General features: G+C 39.7%; 1 protein-coding gene across 2 annotated transcripts in view; it reads left to right on the forward strand.

The window, feature by feature from the left end:
• Positions 1 to 18,329, forward strand: part of CTNND2 (catenin delta 2) — a 396,723-nt gene that overhangs the window by 334,868 nt on the left and 43,526 nt on the right. For both annotated transcript variants that reach the window (XM_053466296.1, XM_053466295.1), the window contains 4 exons: positions 12,814 to 12,931; positions 13,047 to 13,232; positions 15,094 to 15,267; positions 17,466 to 17,616. In XM_053466296.1, coding sequence (XP_053322271.1) covers positions 12,814 to 12,931; positions 13,047 to 13,232; positions 15,094 to 15,267; positions 17,466 to 17,616 — 629 coding nt within the window. The remainder of the gene's footprint in view (positions 1 to 12,813; positions 12,932 to 13,046; positions 13,233 to 15,093; positions 15,268 to 17,465; positions 17,617 to 18,329) is intronic.

An 18,329-nucleotide genomic window follows, 5' to 3' on the forward strand; every position in this document is an offset into this window, starting at 1 on the left:
AGGTAATTGGGAGCCAGTGGAGGGATTCACAGAGGGGGGAAGCAGAAGAGGAGCGACGTGCAAGGAAGATGAGCCTAGCAGCGGCATTAAGGATAGACTGTAGTGGAGAGAGTCGAGACAGTGGAATGCCAACCAGAAGAGTGTTGCAGTAGTCAAGACGGGAAATGATAAGTGAATGAACCAGAGTTTTTGTGGATTCTTGGGTGAGGAATGGGCGGATACGAGAGATGTTTTTTAGGTGCAGGCGGCAGGATCTGGCGAGGGACTGAATGTGAGGGATGAAGGAGAGGTTTGAGTCAAGGATGACCCCAAGGCATCGGGCCTGGTTAGTAGGAGAGATAGTTGTGTTGTTAATGGTGATAGAGAATTCAGGTAGTGGAGTGGAGATGGAGGGAGGGAAGATAATGAGTTCCGTTTTAGAAAGATTAAGTTTCAGGTAGTGTTGTGACATCCATGAAGAAATAGCAGACAAGCAGCTGGTGATCCGGGACATGAGAGATGGAGAGAGATCAGGAGAAGACAGGTAGATTTGGGTATCATCTGCATATAGATGATAATGGAGGCCAAATGAGTTGATTAGTTTGCCAAGAGAGGAAGTATAAAGAGAGAACAGCAGAGGACCAAGGACTGAACCTTGGGGGACACCAACCGAAAGAGGAAGGGGCGATGATGTCTCGCCAGAGAAGCTGACAGAGAAGGAACGGTTAGACAGATATGAGGAGATCCAGGAGAGAGCTGTATCTCGAATGCCCATAGAAGCAAGTAGGTCAAGAAGAAGGTGGTGATCAACAGTATCGAAAGCAGCAGAGAGATCCAGTAGAATTAGAATAGAGTAGTGACCTTTAGCTTTGGCAGAGAGCAAGTCATTGGAGACTTTTGATTTTTCTTAAATGCAAACATATTTGAGTGAGTCTTTGACAGTTTGGAAATCTTTAGATGGAATACACAAAGAGTATTTTGTGCATTTTTTGAGAGATGTTTTTATGACGAACATTGCTTAAAACATGTAATTGAGGCTAAAAAAATGGAAGCCACCATGATATTGCAGAGTGGAAATGTCTCACTGAAATCTATATTTGTTACACTGGTTTATTTTTTCAGTTCCCTAGTCAAAAATAATCCATTAGGTTATATTCCTACAGTAAAGTGATACAGTTTCTGAGCTTGCAAGACATTTACATGAACCCTTACACGAACCTTTACATGAACCAATCCCGTCACCTGGCCCAGTTTCTATTACAATTTCCCGCTAATAATGTAAAAACTGGTCTGTAACTTGCGAGTCTTCCATATTACATTTTTTGGTGAAGCTGTAATGCAGTTGCCAACTTCTTTTGGAACTACTGCTGTCCATTTGTTTTTATTATTTATTGTTTTATATAGCGCCATCAAATTCCGTAGCGCTGTACAATGGGTGGACAGGACACAACAAGTAGTATGTAACATAACAATTTGAGTTACAGAGACTACAGGGGAGGAGGGCCCTGCTCAAACAAGCTTACAATCTAGTGGGATTTAGGGTGTATTACACAATAGGTAAAAGGTAAAAGTGCCGTTGTAAGGGATGGACCAGCCACACTAGTAAAAGTATTGCAGGAGAGGGGCTAGGAAAGGTGAGCTAAAGAAATATGGGACGGCAGTAATGTGCTATATTGTAAGCGTCCTTAAAGAAGTGGGTCTTGAGGGATTTTTGAAGGAATGAAGGCATGGAGAAAGGCTGGTATATGCCGGGGAGAGCATTCCAGAGGATAGGGGCAGCCCTTGAGAAATCTTATAAGCGTGCATGAGAGCTAGAAATCAGAGGAGAGGATAGAAGGAGATCATTGGATGAGCGGAGAGACCGGTTAGGTGTGTATTTAGAGATGAGTGAGGAGATGTAGGAAGGGGAACCGCTGTGAAGGGCTTTGAAAGTAGGAGTGATATCTCTTATGCTCTTAGTGTGAGTACACTAAGTCTAATATATAGAATTAATTAAGCAGGGTCTATTGTCAGCATAGTAATATAGACCTGTGACAGGGTACCCAAAACAACAATTCTGTTTATGGTACACTGAGCACATTTCTATTGCAGTTGGACACCCAAATCTGAGACTTGTATACATATTAAGTTAATTATTACATTTATGCACAGAATTTACTTAAAGTATAGATAATGTTTAAGGTCACCTGGGGTAGATGTTGCAGGGCAGAAATGTTTCAAACTGACTTGTGGTAAAGATGGTATCCTTTGACAGTGCCACATTTAAAGTCACTGAGCTGTTCAATATGACCCTATGTTTGTATATGCCTATATGTTTGATTTTATACATGTTAGCTTTGAATGTGGCTGAAACAACTAAGCTCAATAATCAGAAGGGGTGGCCACGTACTTTTGGCCATATAGTGTATTATTTATCTTATCATTCTTTTTTCCATTCGTCCCATTTATTGCTACAGTATTACTCACATTCATAGTACTTTACCCAAAATACAGTGGACATTTTAGTTTGCATTAACAAGATGTTTTTTGGTTTAAAATTTGGTATGATTTAATTTTCATACATGTTAATTTTAAAATTACATTTCCTCTTTTGATGATGGCAACTAAGACATTTAACATCACACTTAATTTTTTTTCCTTAACTAGTCTATCCTTGCTTTATTTTAGAGTGGCATTATGTTTGGAACATTTTCATTATGAATTTCAAATCCTGTGTATGTTTTTTTTCTCTAGCAGTTTCCTGCTTTAGTGAATAACATACAAATAACACTTAAGTGATAACTTGACTGACCAAAAATTACACTATGGGAGGAACTGATCCAAAGGTCTGCCTTCCCCACACCCCATCATTTTTCTGGTGAAATGGGGGTTCAAATATAAGAATTACCCTTAGGTGCACCTTCTGCCACAGGAGTTAAAAATACATAAAAGCCACCTTTTGAGAGGCACAGACTACATCTCTGGCCTGTAGGTTAAGTAAAATAAAAAAGCCACCACCTACCACTCCCTACCTCTATGTCACCCTGGTAGGAGATAAGAGAACCATCCAAGCACCTAAACTGTACAACCTGTAGGGTGAAACTAAACCCCTACCAGCAATGTTCAACAAAGCCTTGGAAAGTTGGAATCCAAATAAGAAACTAGGAATGAAAAAGTCTGCTGAAAAAGGAAAAAGAAGACTAACACAATAAATAACTGAATAAATAAATAAAGAATAAAGTGTTTCATTCAAGTCAATAGAGGGTGCATTGACTCTCCGGTGTTTCATCAATTTACAGGTTAATCTCTTCTATAAAAAAAAAATATATATATATAGATCATTTCCCCAAGCTCAGTAAAAATTGTATACACAAATAAAAGTGTGAATAAATGATTTATTTTTATTTTTTCATTTTTGAAAAAAAACAACAACAAACAGTTTGTGTGAGTAGATTATTTAAGAAAGACATAGTCAAGTCATGAAAATGGCTTTGGTTGTGTATTGTAAAATAATTATTATTATTATTATTATTATCTTTTATTTATATAGCGCCAACAGTTTACGCAGCGCTTAATACAATACATAAATTCAAGGGATATGACAAGACAAGAATTGACAGACTAAGACAAACCGATACATTTGGTGGAGAGAGCCCTGCTCGCAAGCTTACAATCTAGAGGGAAAATGGGGTGATAAACAAACATAAGGCATAGAGAAAGGGTGAGAGGTATTGTGGGGGTATCAATGACAAGGATGTTCTAGCAGCTAAGATGGTATGCTTCTCTGAAGAAATGGGTTTTTAGATGTTTCTTGAATGTCGGGAGGGAGGGTGAATTCTGAAGGTTCCTTGGGAGCAGATTCCAGAGATATGGGGCAGCTCGAGTGAAATCTTGTAGACGGGAAAAGGAAGAGGTGATGAGTGAGGAGGAGAGCCTTAGCCCATGGGAGGAACGTAGGGATCGAGTAGGAGAGTATTTGCTAATGAGGTCAGAAATGTACGGAGGAGCAGTATTGTGGATGGCCTTATATGTCAGTACCAGGATCTTAAATTTAATTCTAAAGGTAATTGGGAGCCAGTGGAGGGATTCACAGAGGGGGGAAGCAGAAGAGGAGCGACGTGCAAGGAAGATGAGCCTAGCAGCGGCATTAAGGATAGACTGTAGTGGAGAGAGTCGAGACAGTGGAATGCCAACCAGAAGAGTGTTGCAGTAGTCAAGACGGGAAATGATAAGTGAATGAACCAGAGTTTTTGTGGATTCTTGGGTGAGGAATGGGCGGATACGAGAGATGTTTTTTAGGTGCAGGCGGCAGGATCTGGCGAGGGACTGAATGTGAGGGATGAAGGAGAGGTTTGAGTCAAGGATGACCCCAAGGCATCGGGCCTGGTTAGTAGGAGAGATAGTTGTGTTGTTAATGGTGATAGAGAATTCAGGTAGTGGAGTGGAGATGGAGGGAGGGAAGATAATGAGTTCCGTTTTAGAAAGATTAAGTTTCAGGTAGTGTTGTGACATCCATGAAGAAATAGCAGACAAGCAGCTGGTGATCCGGGACATGAGAGATGGAGAGAGATCAGGAGAAGACAGGTAGATTTGGGTATCATCTGCATATAGATGATAATGGAGGCCAAATGAGTTGATTAGTTTGCCAAGAGAGGAAGTATAAAGAGAGAACAGCAGAGGACCAAGGACTGAACCTTGGGGGACACCAACCGAAAGAGGAAGGGGCGATGATGTCTCGCCAGAGAAGCTGACAGAGAAGGAACGGTTAGACAGATATGAGGAGATCCAGGAGAGAGCTGTATCTCGAATGCCCATAGAAGCAAGTAGGTCAAGAAGAAGGTGGTGATCAACAGTATCGAAAGCAGCAGAGAGATCCAGTAGAATTAGAATAGAGTAGTGACCTTTAGCTTTGGCAGAGAGCAAGTCATTGGAGACTTTTGTTAGAGCTGTTTCAGTAGAGTGAAGGGGTTTGAAACCAGACTGTAGAGGGTCAAGGAGGGAATTAGAGGAGAGGAAGTTAGTGAGGCGATTGTACACAATCCGTTCAAGCAGCTTAGAGGTAAAAGGAAGCAGAGAGATAGGGCGGTAGTTAGTCAAGCAGATGGGGTCTGAGGAAGGATTCTTTAGAATTGGTGTGATTAGCGCATGCTTGAAGGCAGATGGTACCGATCCAGATGATAGAGAAAGATTAAATAGGTGGGTAAGTGATGGACCAAGGGATGGACATAGAGACTTTGTGAGGTGTGAAGGGATGGGGTCAAGGGGACAGGTTGTTGGGTGAGAGGAAGAAAGAAGAGTGGCTATCTCTTCTTCGGTTGTAGGGGAAAAGGCAGTTAGTATAGTAGGAGTAGAGAGGGTGGTGGTGAGTGGTGTAGGAGGGAGTTGTAAGGAAGAGAGGTCTTTTCTAATAGTCTCGATCTTCTCTTTGAAGTAGGTAGCAAGATCTTGGGCAGTGAGAGAGGTTTGTGGTGTGGGTGTGGAGGGACAGAGAAGGGAGTTGAAAGTAGAAAAAAGGCGTCGTGGGTTGGAAGAAAGAGAGGATATGAGAGTGGAGAAGTAGAGCTGTTTGGCGAGAGAGAGGGCAGAGTTGTAGGTGTGAAGCATGAATTTATAATGAGTAAAGTCTTCGCTGGATTTTGATTTTCTGAAGTAGCGCTCAGCTGTGCGGCAGCACTTCTGAAGATACCGTGTGGTTTTGGTATGCCATGGTTGGCGTTTAAATTGTCGGGGGTAGCTTGTAGTAATTGGAGCTATGGTGTCGAGGGATGAAGCAAGTGTGTTGTTGTAAAAAGAGGCTGCTGTGTCTGGGCAGGAAAGGGTTAACATGGAAGGTAAGAGAGGTTCGAGTGAGGCTGACAGTTGGGTAATGGTATTTTCTGGTAATGGCCTACAAGTATGAGGTGAGCGCTGTAAGTTTGTCTTGTTAGGGGTTAGCACTGGAGAAAAAGATAGGAGGTGGTGGTCAGACAGAGGGAAGGGGTAGATGGAGAAGTCTGAAAGGGAGCATGATCTGGAGAAAACCAGATCAAGTGAGTGTCCCTCGGTGTGCGTAGGGGAATTAGTCCATTGAGAGAGACCAGAGGAAGATGTCAGGGAGAGGAGTTTGGAACTTGCAGAGTTGTTAGATATATCTAAAGGGATGTTAAAGTCACCCAGAATAAGACAGGGAATATTAGTAGAGAGGAAGAAAGGGAGCCAGGCAGAAAGGTGGTCAAAGAACTGCGAGGTAGGGCCTGGAGGGCGATATATGACAGCAATTTGAAGAGAGAGTGGAGAGAAAAGACGGATTGTGTGAGCTTCAAAGGAACCGAATGAGAGGGAGGGAGGGCTTGGTATATTCTGGAAGGTGCAGTGAGGTGAGAGAAGGATGCCTACACCACCACCCTTTCTGCCATCAGGCCTAGGAGTGTGGCTGAAGTGTAGTCCTCCGAAGGAGAGTGCAGCAGAAGCAGTAGTGTCTTGGGAGGGGATCCAGGTTTCAGTAAGAGCTAGGAGGTTAAAAGCATGAGATAGAAAAAGGTCATGTATACCAGCGAGTTTGTTGCATACCGAGCGGGCATTCCATAGGGCACAGTTAAAGACGGGAGGGAGTTTATGGTTGGAGATGATAGGAATAAGATTGGTTAGGTTGCGCATGTTGATTGAGTTTGCTGGTTGAGAGTGATAGGAATAGGACAGGAGTGGTAGAGCAAATGCAGGTAGGTTTCACATATACAGGTTGAGTGTAGAGGTACTGGGATAGCTTTGACAGCAGAGAGATTGGGAGGGATAGGATCTGGAATGCTTTAATGGGGAGTAGTGGGTAATAAAGGGATCCACAGTGTGGTGCCCCCTACTGGCGTGATAGCCCTGGCCTTCCCCAAACTGTTCCCACAAAGTTGGAAGCATAGCATTGTCCAAAACATCTTGGCATGCAGAAACATTAAGATTTTCCTTCACTGGAAGTATGGGGCCTAGCCCAACCCCTGAAAACCAGCACCATCCCTTTATTCCCTCCTCCACTAAAGCCAGCAAACCATGACTTGCCCATCAGACTGCTAGAGAAGGGTGATTTGTCACTCCACATAACATGTTTCCACTGCTTAAAGTCTAGTGGCAGCTTACTTTCTACCACTCGCACGCTGCTGCTCGGCCATGAAAAACCCATATAGCCCTGGTCCTGAATGGTTAAACTGGTGAAATTCATATAAACTCGCATTAAGAGATTTCAGTATAAGAAGACATTTCTAAAAATTATAATTCCGTGTGCATCACATTACAGTTGTCTGTTCTGTTGAACAGGTTTTGAAAGCATCGCTCACAGGTCCCTTTAATTACATTAGGTCACAGGTCCCTTTCTGAGTGATTTTTAGATTTAAAAACATGCATGTGTAATAGTCCTTTACAGAATTTTTAACAATTATTACCGGTATGAGTCTTCTCTTACAAAACAAAGGATTTGTAATTCAACTTTCAATCTATTAGCTATGAGATGTCAGCACAGTTGTGAGCTCAAAATTATGTATTAGTTAACTGTCTAGCTGTAACCAGATAATAAGGTGTACTTAAAACTACTGTAAGTAATAGTTACTAATATGTAGTTATTTCTAATATAACACATGAATTCCTCTAGTTAATATGACTTGGATAAAAGATGACTGATTATTGTAGAATCTGCTGGACCACCTTTTGGTCATTTTATTTGATTCTTGAAAACGTGCTGCTCATTTGCCGTAGCTGTTTGATGTATGGGAACAAATCATATACTATTTCTCAAGGTACTAGATTACTGAAAATTGGCTACATTAGCTCAAATGTGTGTAGCTGAAAGAGTATACATAGTAAGAAGCAAAAAGAGCATAAACTGATTAATTAACACCCATAAATCTCTATAATGGTGCTGTCTAGACGTTAATGGAAGTATCATGCCTCTTCCTGGTGCTGGATTTTTACTGACCTTTTTTGACAAACAATGTAATTGGTAATTAGGGGATAATTTGTGTAAACAAATGTTAGATCTGCATAGGGAATGCCCGGTTTAATGGCTTATTATTGTTCTGTGTAGCTTAAGGTCTTGTGAGAACAGTGAGGGTTTTTGCTGGTGACCATGATTCATAAACATATTAAAAAGTGTACTACAAACATGATATTCAGTTTAACACATTCAAACTATGTTTCGATTTTCATCTTCTCTCTTTTTATTCAGTGTTAACATTTGAAATAGGGACATCTTATTAAATGGAAGGAAGGTAGCAAACGTTTTGTCAAAAAACCATAAATCAGACATTTGATATCTTACAAAGCACCTTATCTTATATTACTTCTAGGTGTGGTGCATCAAATTATTTTTATGCACAGTTGTATGTTTCTAGTGGATGTGGTGAAATATATAAGAACACATTTTTATAGGTTTTATATACTTTTTATTAATCATTTTTTACAATTTACATTTATTTATTTATTTGTTGATCTTATTCTTTAAAAAAATGTTTCTCACTCTTATCACCCTCTGATCATGAATCATGGCTCTGTGTATGCAGGAATGTACATACACATAAACTATATGGACAAAAGTATTGTGAGTTCAAATCTGAATTGAATTAAGTGCTTCAATCAGACCCATCACCACAGGTGTATAAAATCACGCTCCTAGCCATGCAGTCTGCATTTACAATTTAACGTTTAGGAACAGCAGTAATGTAAAGAACAACAAAGAGGTAAAGAACGGGATCAAAGAGTGCCGAAGTGTAAAAGAGTTCCAAACTTCCACTGGCATTAATATCAGCACAAAACCTTTGCAGCAGGAGCTTCATCGAATGGGTTTTTCATGGCCGAGCAGCAGCGTGCGAGTGGTAGAAAGTAAGCCGCCACTAGACTCTAAAGCAGTGGAAACGTGCTGTGGAGTGACAAATCACCCTTCTCTAGCAGTCTGATGGGCGAGTCATGGTTTGCTGGCTTTAGTGGAGGAGGGAATAAAGGGATGGTGCTGGTTTTCAGGGGTTGGGCTAGGCCCCTTACTTTCAGTGAAGGAAAATTTTAATGTTTCTGCATGCCAAGATGTTTTGGACAATGCTATGCTTCCAACTTTGTGGGAACAGTTTGGGGAAGGCCACTTTCTATTCCAGCATGACTGTGCCCCAGTGCCCAAAGCATGGTCCATAAAGACATGGTTTAAAGAGTTTGGTGTGAATAACTTGACTGGCCTTCACAGAGCCCTGACCTCAACCTCATCGAACACTTTAGTGATGAACTAGAGTGGAGGTTGCGAGTCAGGCCTTCTCATCACACATCAGTGCTTGACCTTACAAATGCTCTAATGGGCAATGGGCAAAAAAATGGGATGAATGGGCAAAAATTCCCACAAAAACACTCCAAAGTCTTGTGGAAATCCGAAGTGTAGAAGCTGTTATAGGGGCAAAGGGGGGTATTAATATCTATGTATTTATAATGCAATGCCATAAAAGTACCCGTTGCTGTAATGGTCAGGTGCCCCAATACATTTGTCCATATAGTGTATGTATAAAATAGGTATGTGCGTATTTGCAAGCAGGAGTGTCTAAAAACTACCTAAGAATCATATAACCTTTGCACAGCTTTCTTTTCCATAAGGTTCTAAATAAATCTTCAGTGGTCGAGTCTGTAGATAGTATAATCAATCATCATCATGCTGCACTATCATATTTCTAAGAAAACCCACTCTGGAAACATTGTCCTGTGCATAAACTATATGTTCAGATTCATTCTGTGCAGTAAATAGGTCATCCTGTCTGTGGTTTGAGATTAAAACAGTTACTCATTCTGATGGGAAGTGTTTTATAAAAGACAGGAGTGATAATATTTCAGTTTCTAGGATTTTTCTTCAGTGGCTCAGGTGTTCGTAACACATTCATACGTTTTCCATTGTGTCTGTGTTCATAAATGTATAAAATAGCTTTCAGTGAAATTAGTTTTGAAAGGCATGATTGAAATCTGCAAAACAAACCTATGAAACAATGCTGGCTGGCAAGTTTTCTACCTAACCCTTTGGGTGCTGTTTTGCATATCCTACATGTAGTTCAACTTTCCATAACCTGCTGTTTGCTGTTTTTTTCATTGTTTGTGGACTTAAAGGCATAGCTTAACCAACCATAAATATTTAATGTAATTAATATGCTGCTAAAGCAGCCAATCACTGCCAGCCAAGCACTTCCATTGACATATATGTAATTTCTTTTTGTTGTGTATAGGAGTGTCTTGTTAGACCTACTAGAACTCTTCTGAGAACCAGCATTGGAACTGACTGGTGGTTTGTGTCCAGACAATGTGCACTGCTGAGCTAAAGATGCGTTGGAATTGGTTATTTCTCATTTGTATATTAATTATTTTAGGTATTTTTTAGAAGATGTATTTGTTTGATAACATTGGTTCCCCTGCTCATAAAGTGTTGTTAAGCCCCAATACCCAGTATTATGGAAAGCTGTGCCTAACTGGTGGCATAGTGCCCCTGAAATTTTTCCTTTTTCTTTCTTTATTTTTGTAGATGAACATTAACAAGAGATTTCATAGCAGTCCATATAGGCTGCCCATACATTCCCTCAGTGTATTATAGTCTGTACTACTTTTGCTGGATTGCTGTTCCGCTTATTCACCACTGTTGTGGAAATCAAACGTTGTGCTGACCACCAGACTTCTTTGAATGTATAAAAGTTTATTCCGGATACAAGCTAGTGATGGGAAGTTCGGATCATTAAAGTGAATCGGATCATTTCGATTCGTTCACTGAAATGATCCGATTCATGATCCGGATCTTCGGATCACTCAGTGTGTCTGCACGGAGTTACTGTTTTCCAGTAACTCCGTGCAGGCACACTAACGATTGGCCCCGCCCCTTTCATTATGAATCCTCCCCCCTGCCTCCAGTGATGTCAATGAAGGCAGAGAGTCGTTCAAAGATTCGGATCTTACAGGGATCCGAATCTTACAGTGATCCGGATCACTGTAAGATCCGGATCATTGTAAGATCCGGATCATTGTAAGATCCGGATCTTTGAACGACTCTCTGCCTTCATTGGCATTCTAATCATTCAGAGAATATCACCATACTGTTATAAATAAATACATTAATAATCACTGCCCCCAGGATTTACATTCCCCTTTATCTGCAACTGCACCTTAAGCTAACCATAACTGCCCCCAAATTAACCCTAAACACCCCATTAAGCATAACTGCCCCCAAATTAACCCTAAACACCCCATTAAGCATAACTGCCCCCAAATTAACCCTAAACACCCCATTAAGCATAACTGCCCCCAAATTAACACTAAAGACCCCATTAAGCATAACTGCCCCCAAATTAACCCTAAACACCCCTTTAGGCATAACTGCCCCCAAATTAACCCTAAACACCTCATTAAGCATAACTGCCCCTAAATTAACACTAAAGACCCCATTAAGCATAACTGCCCCTAAATTATCCTTAAACACCCCATTAAGCATAACTGCCCCCAAATTAACACTAAAGACCCCATCAACCATACCAATTTATTAGGTAATTTATCTGGAGTACATGCAATTAATTTAGGGGCAGTTATGGTTAATGGAGTATTTAGGGTTAATTTCAGGGGCCGTTATGGTTAATGGGGTCTTTAGGGTTAATTTCAGGGGCCGTTATGGTTAATGGGATCTTTACGGTTAATTTCAGGGGCAGTTATGGTTGATGGGGTATAAGGGTTAATTTTATGCTGATGACTGAGGGTTAATTTAATTAATTTAATAAAGTTAACTGTAGGTGCAGTTATAGGTAAATGGGGGCAAACTCAGGGGAATCTAAATCCTGGGGGCAGTGTGAACATTATTAATGTATTTATTTATAAAAGTATGGTATCAGTAATATTCTCTGAATGATTCGAATCTCTGTAAGATTCGGATCCTTGTAAGATCCGGATCCCTGTAAGATTCGAATCATTCGGATCAAGCTACTAGTTTTGAAATTTTAGTCTGCGCTACTGCTATAGAAGGAGTACAAGATTCCCTGTGGTAGTAAACAGTAGCGTCAATAGAAACTAATATTGCCTCAATCGCTTCAATTTTTTCAAGGATGTATATGGCTTTCTTTTGATATGGTTTATATATAACCCTTTATAAAGTACCAATAATATATTAAACATAGACAAAAACTGAAACAAACCCAAATATTTAGGCATTTAAATTAGGATTCTTTATCACAGATTAAGTGCCACTGCTTGAAAACCCTTATTGTTGTTCAGCAACATCCACAAGTATATATTTTTTAAAAACTTTCTAGTCTTTTGTAAGGGAGAAAAATGGCAACTTATGTATTACACTACTTTTTTTTATTTATTTTATATTTATATCATATTTTGAAAACTTTGAGTTTTTAATTTCTGTTTCTAGTGGGTTGGATACGAGGTGTTTGGGCACACAGGTCATCCGCAGTGTTGGAAAGAGAAAAGATCTCTCTTGTAATTGCCCCATCCAGCAGCAGGACACCAGCGAGCCTGATAGCCCAATAGCTCAGAATAGACTCCTTATTGAAGAATTATGTTCAACCAAATAATTAAGCTTTGCAGTTCCCTAATTTATATAACACAATCAGAACAGTTTTTTTACGCTACCAGGAGGTGTCTTTTTATTTTATATTTAAACTAGCTAGAACACTTAACCTATTTATTTAAAACTTTACATCTGGACACCCCCCACACACTATGGTCATTCCTATGAACAAACTTTATTTGGCAGGATTAATACACTCAGCATATGTTGTAATGTAACATATACTGTTATATATTGAACTAACATGGTAAGATTCTGTAACTGTCCTGTACTGTACTGAAAAAAAGTTAAAATTGATTGATACAGTGCCTTTTTTTTTACAGAAATGTGAGCTCTGCTGGTGAGGAGGCACGCAGGAGAATGAGGGAATGTGATGGACTTACAGATGCGTTGCTTTATGTCATCCAGTCTGCACTTGGAAGCAGTGAAATAGATAGTAAGGTAGGTTGGGTGTCTTCAGGAACATGATTAAATAACAAAATAAAAGAGTCTACTTTATTTCAATCTAAGTTATACTAGAATGCTTTAACCTTTTTGCTCTACTTTTTTTTTAAAGACCGTAGAAAACTGTGTGTGTATCTTGAGGAACCTCTCATACCGGTTAGCTGCAGAAACATCTCAGGGACAGCAGATGGGAACTGAAGAACTTGATGGACTGCTTTGTGGTGACACCAACGGTAAAGATACTGAAAGTTCAGGATGCTGGGGCAAGAAGAAGAAGAAAAAGAAATCCCAAGATCAGGTGTGTTGTGATTTTTACAGCCTGATTGCATTAGGTTTTCTAGAGTCTAAAGTGAATCCTAGAAACTAGTTCAGTATGAAAAAGTTCCTGCGCATACTATTAAATGTCAGCTGTCAGCTTTAGCAGAGGATCCATGTGGCTTTAGCAGAGGATATGTATGCACATTTCTGACATGCTGCAACATAACAATTTATGGACAAAAGTATTGGGATACCTGACCATTACACCAACAGGGACTTTGATGGCTTTGCATTCTAAATACATAGACATTAATATGTAGTTGCCCCCTTTGCAGCTATAACAGCTTCCACTCTTCTGGGGAGGCTTTCCACAAGATTTTGGAGTGTTCCTGTGGGAATTGTTGCCCATTCATTCAGTAGAGCATTTGTGAGGTCAGGCACTGATGTTGGACAAGAAGGCCTGGCTCACAATCTCCATTTCAGTTCATCCCAAAGGTGTTTGATGGGGTGGAGGTCAGGGCTCTGTGTGGGGCAGTCAAGTCCTTCCACACCAAACTCATCCAACCATGTCTTAATGAACATGTCCATATAGTGTATATCCCACTTTCAAATACACATTCAGATGTTTAGTACATCTAGTGCTTCAGCACAATGGCCACTAAATAAAAAAATAAGGATGAATCCTTCAACGCATTTGCATGCAATCAATAAACCCATTTGTGATAGTTTGAAGTTCCCCTTTAAGATCTGACTTTTAATTGAAAACTACTCTGTGACAGAGAAAATCAATGGCTTTTATCACTGGTGAATCTCTTACACTATCAGGGATCCATTATAATCCATTCTATATTAATTATCTTGTAATCTGTGTCTTTACGGAGACAAAAAATCTTTACTTGGCATGTAGGTAGTACTTCTTAAGACATTTTATAGTCTTCTTTTGTGCCAGGAAGAAGAGCAACATTTCAAGTTAAGTATACATGTGTCAATAGATAGCAAAATTGAACTATTGTCATAGCACACAAATGCAGTAAAATAAGGCAATAATAGTACAATCTATAAACCTCACTTAATTAACTTGACTCTATATGAATCTATATACAGTGTGTGTATATATATATATATATATATATTTATATTTGTATACTGTATTTGCTTAATTCCTGTAAATAGCACATTTTCTGTTCAACAAATTTAAACAAATAAAAACCCTATGGGGAACTTCAAAAAACATTTGCAAATGTTTGATATGGTTTTATGAAACGGGACCTTAAAGGTGCTGTTTCACCCACGCTGATGAAGTACAGCATCAGAAACATTATTTTTGGTAATGGTAAATGCTCAAACCCTTCCTAGAAATAATGAATTATTCAAGTAAAATTTGGTATTATACATAATTTTCGCAAGGAACACTTAATTGCCATGTGACACAAAAGCAGATTTGTTTAGGTTGTAGCCATAGAGAGTTAAAAGGGTCTTAAAAGTTTCTGTAGCTTAGTGATTATACCTTTAGAGTAAAGAATAAAATTACAGATCTGCTAAGGCATATTTGGTTACAGCAATAAAGAGTGTAAATAGTTTTGTCTAAGCAGAGTAGCAACTTTAATAGGCATTTTGCATTAAAGGCCTTAAACACTCATTGAGCCTTTTTGGCCCGTAGCATTTTTGCTAGATGGTTTGTATAACACTTTTGCTAAGTCACCTTTTGAACGATTCACAAGATTAAAATAGAGTCAATAGAATTTACCATGTATATTATACAGCTTGCCATTTTGTAACACTATTAAAGGAAGAGGGTTACAGCAATGTGTGGATCCACTAAGCACCTAAGATACAAGTGATATTTGGTGAGTTAGAATGAAACACCTGAAATATCTGTGTGATTTTCTTTATTGAAACAGTGGGATGGAGTAGGACCTCTCCCTGACTGTGCAGATCCACCAAAAGGAATTCAGATGCTATGGCATCCTTCAATAGTTAAACCCTACCTCACTCTTCTGTCTGAGTGCTCAAACCCTGATACGCTGGAAGGCGCAGCAGGAGCATTACAGAACCTGGCTGCGGGGAGCTGGAAGGTAAGAATGTGTACATGTAGATTTTCATGTTTCAATGTTTCCCTAATCAAAGGGACATCATTTTGAAAACTTGATTTAATCAACCCATTTCCCTTACAGTGGCATATACATTATCTGCTGTAATAATACAGGGCTGTGAGACAACTGCATAGAATCGTAATGAGAACGTAACCTAGCCATGCTGATTGGAAACAAAACTTCTTAACCAATAAACAATCTATGTTCTAATTCATTTATCATGCGTAAGGATTTGAAAATACACTGTTTTTGCTTATGACGATTAACCAATAGTGATCCATTTTGTTAGTCTAATAAGTATTATACCAATGACCGAATTTCAGAGATGTGAACGGTTTTCTTCAGTCTAGCATTATAAACCTAGCATCAGCAAATGTAACAAGGACAAAACCTGCCTGATGTGCCTATAAGAACCTGTCAAAAGCCCTGTAGCTGTTAGAAATATCATTTCAAAGTACAACAAAGGGATTGTAGTGTGAATATAACTGTGAGTCCACCTAACAGTGAAAAGAGCTTATGACTGGTAAAGCATATTGTTTCATGGCTTCAATATATGTATTCATAAAATGCATAAAATGTATTTACATTACTATTTGTCATACATGTCAAATGCAATGACAAATACATTTTCTGTAAATTGTTTTTTTCTGTAAAATGAGTGACAGGCAAGCGTTTTCTTAGACTTAGCTATTAGCACTGGTTCGAATACAGTAACCCTTCATGACAAGAATATTTCACACTCTAAAGACAGGATCATTATTATTAATATTATTACCAAATATTTGTTAAACCAGAATTACCCTTTTTGTGTTTAGTGTACCGGCACAAATCTGATATATATGTAAAACTAGCGTTTGTGTCCGTCATCGAAATTACAGGGCCAAAAATCTCTTTCCACTTTTCTCTTCCCAGATCTTTCTCTCCCCTTTTTTCTGTTTTCCATGTTCTCTGTTGCCCCCTTTCCTCCCATTCTCTTCCTTTCACTGTCCCATACATTTCATCTCTCTCCCTTCCATTCTCTCTCTCCCTGCACCGCTTATTTCTCCCCCTCTCAACTCACCTATATTCCCCTTATCTACCACAAGCTCACACTTTCCCTCCTACCATCTGTTGAAGTTACCTACCTTATCCTGTCTTCCACTCTCTTCACCTACCATCACCTCACTTCTCCATTCCTTACATCACCTTATCTTTCTTCGCCTCACATATTCTATGCTTGTCAAGAGAAGACAAAGTTTAAGTGGAACTTAGTGTGTTGCTATTAACCCCCTTCAGGACCTACGTTTGCATACTGTGTCTTCCCTTGAAGACCACAGTTTTTTTTAAAATATTCAAATTCCGTGCTCGTGATTTGCTTCAAAGCGATCACGTGCATGGAATTGGGGGGGGGAGTGGCTGCTACGGATCGCTGGGGACACCCAGCGATCAGAAGCAGCCGCCCCTCTTGATCCCAGCGTTCCAGCGTTCATCGCGCATCATCGGTCTTGAAGGGGTTAAAGGTTTGACAACCTCACAAAAAGAAAAAAAGGCATTTACTTGAGGATTAGAAGCTGCCATCCTTAAAGAAGCCAATCAGTGGCTGGAAAGAGCTCCCATTGATTTCCTGCAAGCACTTAAGCTGATTGGCGCTAAGTAAACCACAGCCAAACACGTCCCCTTCACAGACAAAAGCTGAGGGGTGGGCAAAGGGGCAAACGCATAAGGGGTATTCTACAGAATCTCTCATGCGTTTGCAAGGGGGACACCACAAACATTTTATGAAAACATTTTATGCATCATATGCATTACGGTACCCTTGCAGTCACCCAGGTTACTTGTAATATTCTGAACAAAATGTATCAATTTACAGGTTGCTTGGAATACCCATAAACTAGTCTGAACAAAAACTAAGTCTACATTTGAAGATTCGCTATATTTTATGTCAGCTAGACATTCTCTGCACTTGCTATTTCTTAAAATGATGGACTCCTTGATTCTTAGCTTCCTGATCGTCTTGCCTCGTGCGACTACCTCATTTGTAATCTGTCTCTGTCTTGCTCTGCTTAACTTAGCGGTTGCCTCTTGTCTCATTCCTGTGGTGTGCCTATTAATGAATATTCTAGCATTAAGACACTAATCTGCGACAGTGTTTCAACAATGGAGTGAATTATTGTACAACCTCTGATTCTCTTGCTTTTCAGTGGTCCATATACATACGTGCTGCTGTTCGTAAAGAGAAAGGTCTGCCTATTCTTGTGGAGCTTCTTCGAATAGACAATGACAGAGTGGTCTGTGCAGTAGCCACTGCTTTACGAAATATGGCCTTAGATGTCAGAAATAAAGAACTAATAGGTATGTCTCCTTGTTTACTATGTAAACATGTAGTTATGTTTTTACGTTAATAATCAGACATAGCAACACATTTCTGTCTAGCAAAAATGAATTAATTATTTTTATTCTTTATCCCTTTGTTCATGATTGCTTTAAGTATTACAAGAGTGGATCGTATTTTTTTCCTTCCTCAAGAATATTACAATGCAATCACACTTTCATAGTCTGTGCTTGAGTTTTACACTGTGTTCAGCATATTGCTTCAATACTGTGTGACCTACTGGTCACTGTCCTAATTACCTTGTGGCCTTCTGCAAGTTGGGGTACATGTACCTGGCTGTGCCTCCACCTGGGTGTCCAGTGTATGGATGGGTTTCCCGGGCAGGAGTATAAGAACTACAATACACAACAATAAAACAGCATAAACATGTATATGTATAATATGCAGATAATATGGTATCTAACTGAACACACGGGAATCTGGCTACCAACACACTCCAAAGCCCACAGGTTTTGCAACCAAAACAGTTGTAGCCCCCTGTGATTATGCAGAGTGGCCAGCAGAGGGAGTGTGGTCACATGACAGCCAGGAGCTGTAGGAGGGACTCTAATTGGGAGGGAGAAGGATCAAGCTGCAGTAAGCTGAGAGGTGGGAGGCCTAGCTTGATCCTGTGGAAAGCAGTGTCCAGCAACAGCATCTAGGCAACTCTTCTTTATTTCTTTCTTAATTTTTT

This window comes from Spea bombifrons, chromosome 5 (assembly GCF_027358695.1).
Source record: "Spea bombifrons isolate aSpeBom1 chromosome 5, aSpeBom1.2.pri, whole genome shotgun sequence".
Lineage (NCBI taxonomy): Eukaryota > Metazoa > Chordata > Amphibia > Anura > Pelobatidae > Spea > Spea bombifrons.